General features: G+C 48.3%; 1 protein-coding gene across 1 annotated transcript in view; it reads left to right on the top strand.

Annotated features, from left to right (window-relative positions):
* Window positions 1-12,526: 12,526 nt before the first annotated feature.
* Window positions 12,527-12,838, top strand: part of LOC119377397 (dnaJ homolog subfamily A member 2) — a 38,497-nt gene continuing 38,185 nt past the window's right edge. The window contains exon 1 of the mRNA XM_037646891.2: window positions 12,527-12,689. Within this exon, the coding sequence (XP_037502819.1) occupies window positions 12,621-12,689 (69 nt within the window). The 5' untranslated portion in view covers window positions 12,527-12,620. The remainder of the gene's footprint in view (window positions 12,690-12,838) is intronic.

Raw genomic sequence — 12,838 nt, 5'->3', positions numbered from 1 at the left:
CATGATTTTCATGATAACTCGTGTTATTTATGTTCGTCACACGGTCACGTCGCAAGATACCAATTTTGGTGTGTATCAATCTAGCGAAACGGCCGCCAGCGCCCCATGAGCGTGGCACGTAAGTCATGCTGTACATGACATGCGTGTCATGATTTTCATGATAACTCGTGTTATTTATGTTCGTCACACGGTCACGTCGCAAGATACCAATTTTGGTGTATATCACTCTAGCGAAACGGCCGCCAGCGCCCCATGAGCGTGGCACGTAAGTCATGCTGTACATGACATGCGTGTCATGATTTTCATGATAACTCGTGTTATTTATGTTCGTCACGCGGTCACGTCGGAAGAGACCAATATTGGTGTATATCAAGCTAGCGAAACGGCCGCCAGCGCACCATGAGCGTGGTACGTAAGTCATGCTGTACATGACACGCGTGTCATGATTTTCATGTTAACTCGTGTTTTTATGTTTGTCACACAGTCACGTCGCGCAAGACCAATTCCGGGGTAGATCAAGCTAGCGAAACGGCCACCAGCGCGCCATGAGCGTGGCACGTAAGTCATGCTGTACATGACATGCATGTCATGATTTTCATGATAACTCGTGTTATTTATGTTCGTCACACGGTCACGTCGCAAGATACCAATTTTGGTGTATATCAATCTAGCGAAACGGCCGCCAGCGCCCCATGAGCGTGGCACGTAAGTCATGCTGTACATGACATGCGTGTCATGATTTTCATGATAACTCGCGTTATTTATGTTCGTCACATGGTCACGTCGCAAAATACCAATTTTGGTGTATATCACTCTAGCGAAACGGCCGCCTGCGCCCCATGAGCGTGGCACGTAAGTCATGCTGTACATGACATGCGTGTCATGATTTTCATGATAACTCGTGTTATTTATGTTCGTCACACGGTCACATCGCAAGATGCCAATTTTGGTGTATATAAAGCTAGCGAAACGGCCGCCAGCGCACCATGAGCGTGGCACGTAAGTTATGCTGTACATGACATGCGTGTCATGATTTTCATGTTAACTCGTGTTATTTATGTTCGTCACACAGTCACGTCACAAGATACCAATTTTGGTGTATATCAAGCTAGCGAAACGGCCTCCAGCGCACCATGAGCGTAGCATGTAAATCATGCTGTACATGACATTCGTGTCATGATTTTCAAGTTATGACTTGTCATTTATGTTCGTCATACAGTCATGTTACGCCATACCAATTTTGGTGCACATTCGATTAACCAAGCGACCAGGAGAGCACGAAGTCGTAGGCGGCTAGATAGATAGATAGATAGATAGATAGATAGATAGATAGATAGATAGATAGATAGATAGATAGATAGATAGATAGATAGATAGATAGATAGATAGATAGATAGATACGGTCAAAGTCGCAGAAGTTCCCTAAGAAATGCTTCGCATTTAAAATGCGAGATAAAAGCCCCGGGGAGCACGCTGCAGACGATTTAGGAACGTACATGTTTGGCGAAGAGTTCAGTTCTTTGCGCTTCGGCTGCACTCCGATTTATGTTTTAGTGAAAGCAGGGTTGCGGTGACATATTATAATAAGTAAACGAATGTCGGGTACGTGATTGGAACCTCATTAGGAAGATAAATATGCACACAATTGTAAATAAAGCAAACACACTAGTCGCGTTGCTTGCGGCGCTTAATCGCGCGTTGCAACCGCCGCTGTGTTGTTAGCACACTATGGCAGTAGGAGACTCAGTAAACATGTCTCAGTGATATCAGAGACATTTTCGGATACATGCTTTATCTCATTTTGCTTGCATTGCATTCTGCCGCGTAGCTAGCTCAGCTCCCTTCAAAGCACGAAGTAATGTAAGTAAACGAAAAAAAAAATGTGTTGCCCTTCGAGACCGAAGCACAAGAACCACTTGAGGCATGTGCGATTATCGGAAATACGATTTTATTGCGCTTTCTTGGTAAAAAAGAGGAAAAAAAAAAACCAGCGGAATGCCACAATAGGTCGACAAGCAGCGAATGAAACCAGCGCAAGACGCAATTTTCACGTTTAAGAAGGGACGTTTCTGTTATTATCCTACGCTTTCGGTGTTTATGAGAAGTGCAATAAGTAACATCGTACGGGACAGGGACGAAAAAACAGCGCCATCAGCAAGTAACACAGAACAAAAAGAGCTGGAGATGTGAAGGCCACGGAGGCACTTCACAGCCACTTCAGACGTGGAATGGTGCAATGGACGCTTTTAAAGCGGACTTTTCATTATATTCTAGAGGCGTAACGCATTTCTTATATCAGTTCTGGTACTGTCTGCACAGCGACTGTGTCGAGCGGAGGAACGAAGCGCGAGAAAGGTGATATGAGGTAGTATACATATACTCTGTTGTGACTTCCTTGTCTTCGTCATTCGTACAGATGACCAAACATCATCATTATGGATGCTCCTCACGAGCTGACGCGTGCTCACGTGGCAGCGCTGGCTCGCCCTCTTCTTTTCTTTTTTTTCTAGTTCCATTAAAGCGGTTCATCTTGCAAGACGTGTTTTTGGCTCGATGTTAACCGCGCCGCAGTTGGAAGGCTTAGAGGTCCAACATACTCAAACACAAAATGGGATTACATACATTCATGGGCCTTGGTTATTTGCTTGCGAAGTTTAACCCGCTTAACCACTCACGGCTTTTCGAGGCGCTAATCTGAAGGGGAGGCTTCTGCTTTGCCTCCCGCTGTACGCTGTGAGCACCGAGGCCCGCAGTAAAATCAGTTGCCTTTTTCTTTTATTTTCCGTTCACATTGAGGAACCGAAAGTGTCACGTATCGAGACCGTGCACACCGTCGCAAAACGACCCGAAACGAGGCAAAACAAGTGGCAACATTCGCTGACTCAAGCGGGTCCAACATTTCAATAATCTCAACAGAGCTTCCGGCGGCCACCGCTCGGCGGCGCCACGGTACCTGGAAGTTGCGACGATCGTCTCTGTCGAAAACGACTCCTCGCTATCCTCAACGTCCCTGGCCAGCCGGAGAGCGGAGCCCGTTAATCAGCGTGTGGCGTCGTCGCAAAATGGCATTGCGTGGCACTAAGCCTCCATTTGCAGGGCATTTCTAACGGTCATGAACTGCACAGCCCAGGCCCGTAGCAGGGGGGGAGGGGGCGGTACATTGCCCCCCCCCCCGGTATTTTTATGATACATGGTGTTTTACCGAAAATAAATAATGAAAATAGGCGTTTTTCTCAAACAGTCAAGCCTTTCAGCAAGTGCCCCCCCCCCCCCCCCCTCCCCGAAAAACATTCCTGGCTACGGGCCTGGCACAGCCAAATAAAGGGTCACCAGGGGTCAGAAATGTTCGCACCAAAGTGTCTTTTCGACGGTGAAAACGAATTCTAAAAGGTGACGGGGGCTGTTTCGGTGCGCGGTACATTGCGGGGGGAGAGGGGCTGAAGCCCCATAGCCTAGAGTTACTATATATATATCCGTTCATTTATTATTGGGATGGCTGGTAGTCCGTCATGCGAGTGCAGCGAAACAGTCGCGCACCTTCTCTGTGATTGCACCCACTTCAACTCCGAAAGAGCGCACTAAGGCAGCTGGACAACCACCCTCTCACAGAGAACAAAGTCCGAGGGCAGGGGCGTAGGCAAGGGGGAAGGAACTATGGTAGTGTCCCTGTATACCGTAAGGAGCATATACAGTAACTCTAGGCTAGACGAGATGCTGTTGTACATCGAGTCGTCCAGGGGCGTAGCCAAGGGGGGGGGGGGGGGGTTCAACCCCCCCCCCCCCGAAAATTTTCAGTTTTGCTTGCGTATATATACACGCACACATACAAACGCACGCACGAACCTACATAAAGTATGGTTGAACCCCTCCCCCCCTTCCCGAAAAAAATTTCTGGCTACGCCCCTGGAGTCGTCAGCACGGGCATGAGGACGACGCTGGCCGTCGGGAAGAGAGGAGGCGAGGACGTTGTCGTAAAACATTATTTTACGACATGCTGAGAATAGAAGCAAAATGGAAAAGGTACATAAAAAACAGTTCAGAGTGCAGCTGGTCAAAAGCGGCTCTCACACAATAGCACTGTCCTTCTTGCCAATCACAGGAGTCCTTGAATTTTAGTCTCTTCAATTGGCAGAACCCGGTCACGTGTCGTAGCAAAGAGAGGAGACATACACATGAACGGTCTTGCAGCGGGCCGTAGTGATCAGAAGTGAAAAGGGCGCTCCCCCACGTGGTGAGCACCTTCCCGGACCACCACCTGCAGGATAGCTGGAGAGGCATCGAATGAGCTTTTAAGGAAAAGCCGCCGGTCGATTAGTCACGGCACCCTGCATTAGTCTTGCAGGAACTCCTTGGAACGTCTTTAGGCTCCTATCCACAAAGGCAACCACGCTGTGTTCTGGAAGTTCTTTCGTTTCCTGGAGGTCCTGCAGCTTGAACCGTCGACCAAGCACCCGACAGGATGTCAATGTACACATACTTGAGATTCCAGGTTAACGAGGCGATTCCGCGGGAGCGATTCAGTTGGAGATCAGGGTCCAAGGCATATGCAGCCGTGGGCTTGTAAATGTGGATGAGTTCCACAAGTCCAACGTTAGATGACGGGCTGGCTAATCTTTTGCGGCGCCCGATCTTGAAAGGGGAATGGCGACAGTGCTGACGCCATCGTGGGCGGATAGGACAGCTGCATCCGCTTGGTCATTTCCCCTGAATGCCACAGCCAGATCCTTCAAAATGTGAAGAAAAATCTAGTAGTATTTGCGTTTTCTTTTTTAAGCCTACAGACAAGACGTTGCGCTCATATCGTCATAAAGAATCTAATCGGACAGATAAAGTGTTGGTTTACCCCCGAATGCAGAGATGTTACTTGTCTCGTACTTGACTCGTACTTGACTCAAGACAGCTTTGCCGCTCGCCATAAATCGTTCTCGAACTTGCGGACGACTTGCGGGCGACTTGGCTCGGTCGAAGTCAGGACGAGTTTCAAGTCTGCTGCGGGGCTAGCTTGAAACAGTCTTGATGCGTTATTCCAACATGGCCGCCTCTCGAATGGACGTCGCGCGGAGGTTGTCCGCTTTTGAGTTTGCTTGCCACGCTATGGGCGTAGCATATTTCCTGAGGTAAATTGCCTGCCGAAGATTCCGCGACCCGCCTTACGTGACCAAGGAAATCTGATGGAGTTGTACGACGAGGAACGATTCCACGCTCGCTACAGGTTCACCAAGAACGCCGTGCGGCAGCTTCTGGCTATGTTGCCGCTCCAAGAAAGCGGGGACAACCGAGGACAGCCTGTGCCAACGTTTATAGAGCCTGTGCCTCCCATGTTGCGGTATACTGATGGCGCTCAGGTTTTACGGCGCTGACACATTCAAGACAGTCACCGGCGATCTCGTCCGCATTCCACAGTCGACAGTGTGCCGCGCAGTCGGAAAAGTGACCCTGCTCATCGCAAAGCACTTTCACTCGATGCTGGTGCGCTTCCCGCAGCCGGCGGGATTTCCTAAAGTTATGCGGGACTTTTATGAAGTCGCCGAATTCGCTGGCGTTACAGGATGTGTCGACTGCACACACGTGCGCATTAATAGCCCCGGTGTATTTACGCTCACCAATCACTCATCTCCCGAATACAAAACATGTGGAAGGTCACAAGAATAATAGCTCAAGTGAACCAGTCATGCAAAAAAATGTTGTTCTTACCAGTTTTGTGGCGCTCTCACTTTTCTCTTGCAGCTTCCTCTTTTCATTTCTGTTTGAGGTTATTCCAGCATTTCTTGAGCTGCAGGTGGTGGCGCCTCGTAATCCCGTGGTTGGCATTGTGGCGCTTGGCTATTTCTTTCCACGTTTCATATTTTTTCGCCACTGACGCAACATCAGTTTTTACACTCGATAATGCGCTCGAACTGCCTCACAAGATCGATCAGCACACTTTTTTCGTCCTCGGTGAAGCGCGGGGCCGCCTTGCGCTGAGGTGTCTCTTTGGACGACAACGTGCCTTGCTGCGACATCTCAGCGAATGGTACTTCCTCCTTGATTCGACGACTTCGCTTTGCAAAGTGACGTGGGGGACGTAGCATGAGCCGAAAAATGTTTTCATAGTACACAACATTTTACGCCGTTTTTGTCTCGTTCGGTGCAGCTGTGTGGGATTGAGAAACTTGACAGGCATCAGTTTGCAGCACAACGACACGAAAAATTCCTTAAGCTTTTCTCAGAAAAAAAGAGCTTCCCCTAGTGCGGGTTTAATCCACGGACCAGCAAAAATTTTTTTGGTGACAAGGCGAAGCTTTCCTTGGGACTTCCTCGTAGCTTTGTATTACAAACAGGTGCTCTCGTACAAACAGGTGGATGAGCTCTTCGTTCACCTCGCAGGACGCACATGACAGGCCTGTGTCTTTTTCGTTGTTCGCGACAAAGCTTCCAGAAGATCACATATCTTGACCATGTGCGTCCCCCCCCCTACCCTCACCAACATGCAGCGCGGCAAAATTCCGCCGAGGCTCATGATCCCGACCCCCGCTTCTTGTCTTGTTTACCAAGAATCAGATGTTCAACGAAAGTAGACAAATAATTAGCATTTCCAGTTCTATTCTTTAGTTTTTTTTCTTGGGTGGCAGCACCCACGTGGGCCTGAACAAGGGCTTTGTACACCTTGTTCCCAGAAGTTGTTGCATTTTTTATTTATTCATATATAACTGCGACCCAGCTCGCTACAAGCATGTCCATAGGCGAATAGAAAGGCTAGTACCTTGAAAATTCGCGATACCTCGCTTAAAACTTGCGAGCCAGGGCAGCGCATATACGCTCCGCGTTCGATAAGAAAAAAAAAAACTACGAAAGAACACAACGCAAACCATGCCTTGTTTCGCATCTTTATGGGAAGTTCTATTAGCGCGCAGGCCAAAACAAGCAAGCTTGGAGTAACGCGCCGCGCTTGGGCGGCCACTGAAACCAGTGGGCAACGGACGCTTTACACAAGCAACACTGTACATCGCTACGGCGGCGGGAGCCACGTGCCGCTCGTTAACAGTAAAATGACAAAAATATGCTTGTAGCACTTTGATCTCATAGTTCTTTTGAAATATACGAACTTTTCTTGCTTTAACACGTGCCTTACGCCAACAACTTCATTATTAACCTCGGTACCAGGCGAGCAACGTGTTTCTGCATTGAAGCTCGTTCTTGACTTGACCAAGCAAGACAGCTTGAGCGTCTATGAAACGCGAAGGCCGACTTGGGGGTTTTCAAGTCCGATGCTTGCTTCGGGCCGACTTGCTCAAGTCAAGTTGAAGGCACGAGCCAAGTAACATCTCTGCATTCGGGGGTTAGTGTATGTCTATGCGAACAAACGTTGCTGCGAAAACCGAGCACACGAACTGCGTTCGTGTGCTCGGTTATTACTGAGGAAAGCAGGGACGTTATCACACTTCACTCTGCTCACTTTTGAAATACCTATCTGCAGTGGTTTTCCCGTTCCCATCAATACTTTTCTAACAACAACAAAAAAAAAAATCCTCGTTTCTGTCAATGTGTCGGAAACGTCGCATATCGCCCGCAGTCTTGGGCAGTAACCAGTCACTAGTAACGCGTTACCGGTAACTTTCAGTAACTTGTAACTGTAACACTGTTACTTTTTTTCACACTGTAACGGGAAATACCGTTACAGTTACTTCTGTCTTTATAAAAAAATTATCCAGCAGCAACACTTGTTAAAGGCTCTTCACTTTTTCGAACTTTCTTCTTTACCATATCCTCTCAACTCCTCAACTTTCCAGAATAGGGCTCCCCACCCACAGTTAAGTACGACGGCCGTTAAGTGTAACGGCTGTTGTACCTTGTCACACGACAACCCTAACCGCAGTTAATTCGCTAACGACCGTTTTCGTAAACGGAGGTAGGCAACCCCTGTTAGCGCCGTAAACTGACAACATGTCGGACGCGAGCAGCTCGGCTCCCAGCGAAATATCGAGCCAAAAGCGTGTCAACTGGACCGTTGCGACGACGGAGGCGTTGGTACACATTTGGGGAGATAAATTACCGGCTTTGAGGTACAAGTTTGTCCGTGCTGCAAAAATCTCGTGGGCATTTCACGAGATTGATACACGGCTGTGTTCGTTCACTGAACAGGGCTTCACGCTATTTGATAGACGCGCATCAAAAAACGCTGCTGACGCGTCCATAATCGAGCGTGAAGCCCTGCAAAAGGACGCAGCTATGTATCAACTAAAAAACGCATGGAAGCGCTGCAAACGTTGACAGCGCCTCTGTCTGGTTTACGGTAACTGTTGTTACGTCCGCTAACTGCAGTTTGGTATAACAGCGGTTAAGCTTACCCGTGTGACAAGGGTATTAACAGCCTTAACCACGGTTAAGCTAACTACGGTTACGGTTAACCGCGGTTAGTGGTAAGCACGGTTTGCCCTCACAAACCAAGAAGCTGACAAGATGGCGGAGCTGGGAGTGCACCAGCCGTGCACCGGCGCACGTTATTCGGCGACTTCGCAGAGGATTTTCACGGAACGCGTTTCCAGTCGGCGAACAATAAGCAAAACTCGTTTTCAGCGAGTTTTGCTTGGCAAAACGAGGCTCGCTGTGGAAATTCCTACAACAAAGATATTTCCGCCCACGGCGGGTTTGTGAGATGGTGCAGTATTATCGCTACAGGTTTCTTGAGGGGAAATGCTTTTTGCATTGTTCGTGTCTAGCCGCCTCACAGAGCGGCAAACACGAATATGTAGTCGAAGGTGGGGTTAGCGGAGGTGTATCGTACCACGAAACTTGCCGAGGGTGTGCCCAAACTTCTTTCTGACCGCATGAGCAGCACAGCACCGTGTAGCAATGGCAAACCCGCGTTCGCGTTAACTGCGGTTAATCCTGTAACCACGGTTAAGCATAACCGCAGTTAAAGCTGCCCGTGTGTCGGAGGTCGGTCATTAACGCAACATTTAAATCAATCATGTTGCAAGTTGTGGAGCCATTGGAAGCATGTTTACCTCAGAGCACAAATGCGTAAGCAGTGTGGATAGCATTGTAATATGCGGAGAATTCATCAAGATTGAAAAATGTGGAAGTCAGAGGGGCCAAAACGATTTTGTAGTTGTGGCTAGGTTCATTCATGCGATTTTGTAAAGGTGTGGCTAGGTTCATTCATGCAGCAGCGCATTGTCGGCAATGGAGGGCAAGGTGTGTACACCATCCCCTTGTCCAGCGGTAGTTCCTACAATGGACAGACGGGGAGGTGTTTCAACGTCGGTTTGAGAGAGCACGCTAGCTCTTTGAAGGGCGCGGCGTCTTCACACTTTACCGCCCATTGCCGACAATGCAGCTGCGCACCTGAGCTGGAAAAACGGTCGTGGTGACTAGGCACAAGAGCCAGCGTACTCGAGAAATCGCGGAGGCATTTGAAATGATCAAAAAGAAAGACACGTGCGTGAGCTGCCCTTCTATCACTTTGACTGATGAGCAAGTGTCTTTCCTGGAAAGTGCAGTTTTGTCAGTATACACATGTTTTCATCTGTCAGTTATCTTTGGCGCATGTGCGGGTTTGCTTTTTATCTCTTTCTTAGGCTTACATATTTGTGATTTTTCCAATAAACATACAGTTGTTAGATAGCGCTTGTGTCGTCGTTTTCTTCTCTACGTCCGTGTTCCGTTTGCGCTAACCATCATGAGCACTTTACTTTCTTCACATTCATATTCTAATTATTACAAATAACACCCCCTATACTTTCCTTGGCATTATTGTCTGTTAGTTCTCATTAACCATGGTCTTAGCATGACCCGAATTAAAAAACTCGTAATTAGGTATGACGTCATTAGTAATGTCTTATTTTTGTGAGCCTATTTAGCGATGCCCTAATTGGTGATGTTTTAATTAGCATTGTCTTAATTAGTGGGATTATGGCAAGGCTTGGCTTAATTAACTTGATCTTAGCATTGCTTGGACTGAGTGGCTTGACTAAGCATGAAGACTGACATGAAGAAAACGAAGAAAGCTAGAGAGCGCGCAGGCCGCTGATGCTAGTTTCTTGTTGACTCCGCACAGCATAACCAAAAGCTTAATAGTACCGCTGTAAAAATGCTGATACCCATGTAGTATAAACAGCGTGTGTTATCCCATCCTATCCATTTCAAGCGCGACCACTTGACATTTTCTTTATAACTTGATGGCAGCGTTCAGAAACGACAAAAAAAACAACAACAAAAAAGGATGCTAGCGGTGCTCAAAAGAGCGAGCGGGGATGGTGTCCTGTTCTCGGGAAAGCCTAGCAGACGACAGCTGCCCACGACTGCTCTAGCGCGCATGCGTGTATTCTTGGTATTCTCGTTCATTTCGCCGCTGCGCTCCGTTGTACGGCGCTTATCAACTCGGCGGTCGACGCTCGCGCTTCAGGTTAAAAAAATGGGCGGCTGTACCATAGTACCATGGTACCATGTAGAGCAAAATGAAGTTTTACCTTAGCGACCAGAATCGAAGCACGCAGGGAACGCGAGCCGTGGTTTCACGTGCCACTGCCAAGCGCCGTCTTTAATTTCTTCTCTTGTAGTCCGCGCACTCTGCGGTTTTGTTTGCCGTCCATAGAAAGGCGCTGCAGGGTCTTGGGACAACGCGAGCGCATGGGTGGCTTGTGTTCTGCGCATGCGTCCTGCTGGCTCGCAAATTTCTTGCGTTCCCAAATCTAAAACTGTCTAGTGTTTCGCCGGAGTTGGGATGTGCGCCTTCGACCTGTGCTTTGACATACAGAGCGTGGTCAACCGCGCTCGCCCGATTACCTTTTAAGGGGGAGTCTTGTACTTCGTGTGCTTTCACCTGCAAAGTTTGCGTTGAAGCTATAGAACACACGAATGTCACTTTGCTCGCTGCAGCGGCCGCGTTTGCGAAACGAGTGATCTGCTAGCTATAGAGAGCCAAAGTAGGGGTTAGTTCACGGTGTTAGAATAACACCGTGGGTTAGTTGAATGAAGTTAACGTTTTGGTTGAAGTAACAACTGTGACAGTTGTTGAAGTAACAACTGTGGCAACTCTAACAACTGTGACAAGGAGCGCCTGTAGACAATTTTGTGCTTTCTTTTTGTCCAAAGTTATTGTTTTGACTGTAAAAACTTCCTTCGCTTCGGAAGCATTTACAGAAATGCCCAGGAGGGCTTCTGCGTGGTGTTTTCGTTGAGATCCGACAACCAAACCTATGAGGAGCACGCCGGCGTTATCCTACCTAGCACGCGAGCGAGGCGCATCTAAGGGCGACTTAACTCCTCGCCCCCATATGGCGGCGACAATGTCGCTCTACGAGCGAGTATTTCTATATTGTACGTCTAGGGGCAACAAGAATAATGAAAATGCATCTCAATTTTATTACTGCAGATAGTGGAGATACCCAATGGTGTTTTTGTTGCGCGTTCAAAAAAGAAAAGAAAGAGAAAAACAAAAAACGACAGCTCTGTTTGGTCTGGTTTACAAAGCTAGATCTCAAGGGCTATGCCTTTATTACATAAGTCATGTTCTTGATGGCACTTATTGCCTTTCTTTGACGAACGTTGCCACTCAATATACTAAACTCTATACGTTTTTGACAAAAGAACGGCCATCGAGATTCGTTCTCCTTTGTCTTTCCTTTTATTTTCTTATTTTTTAACACTGAGGGAATCGCCGCCGCCGCGCAATAATTGCGGCGCGCCGCCGTTAGCCTTTTCTTTTAACCCGAATGGGCAATCGGGACACAAAATACATCACTGCACCGGGGGAGCTCTTCTCGTTGTGTCTATGTAATGGAGTGCCTATTTCAGCCACCTCTCATAGAAAACAAATAATGTTGGGACGGTCCAACTTGAATTTGGGAGTGAATCAACCAAATTTTGGGATTCATATATGGGCCAGCTTGCGGGAGAAAGGCGTCGTTAGCCGGCCAGCGTGCACGTGCGAACGTCTCAGTGAGCGCTTTCTGCTACTAAACGAACATTGCAGCCCCACGCCGAAGCAGGCATCTTCCTCGCGGAAGTGCTGCTGCACGCGCATGTTGTAGCCGATGGCTGTTCTAAGTTTCACAATCCAAATTTCACGCAGCTTCTTATCCTGCGGACACGTGTGAATTGGCTCACAACGGACTCCGTTGCGTACGTCCTGCATTGCGGCACCGAGCAATGGCCTACCATATCAGACGCCTTCAAAGAGAGCGACTGCATATTGTATTGTTTTCAAGTGTTGTCAAGCGCACAGCCGAAGTGGGAAAACCTCCCCACCAGGGGCGTAGCCAAGGGGGGGGGGGGGTTGGGGGGTTCAACCCCCAACCCCCCCCCCCCCCACCGAAATTTTTCACACGCACGAACATACATAATGTATGGTTGAACCCCCCCCCCCCCCCGAAAAAAATTTCTGGCTACGCCCCTGCTCCCCACTTTATCAGAATTACAGCGCAGGTGGCATTCTAAAATTTCGTTTTGAGCGCGCGTCGGTGCTCCGGAAGCAGATGACGCTGTCGCTGTGACTTCTGCCAAGCACGTCACGCCGACAGTGGCGCCAAGTTTTCCGCTGGTTCGTGATGGCGCTGCTGTAGTCTTATCCGTGACGTCAATCGACTGGCTGAAGCAGCCGAGGAACAGTGAGCTGAGGTCTTTCATTCTTTGCAAAGATGTCTGACGGGAAGTTGTACGATGTGTTAGGTGTTTCAAGAAATGCCACTGAATATGAAATCAAGAAGGTAGGTGTCTACTCAAACTGCGCCGTCGAGCCTACTGGGTATCTGTACTGGCATGTTCATGATAGCTATAGCGGCGCTCAGAAACTTAGCCCTACTCCCGAATAAGCCTATCTATTCCTTGAAATGATTTATGTTGTGTGCAAGGCTTT

This window comes from Rhipicephalus sanguineus, chromosome 1 (genome assembly GCF_013339695.2).
Source record: "Rhipicephalus sanguineus isolate Rsan-2018 chromosome 1, BIME_Rsan_1.4, whole genome shotgun sequence".
Taxonomy (NCBI): domain Eukaryota; kingdom Metazoa; phylum Arthropoda; class Arachnida; order Ixodida; family Ixodidae; genus Rhipicephalus; species Rhipicephalus sanguineus.
This window is presented reverse-complemented; position numbering and strand designations above follow the sequence as displayed.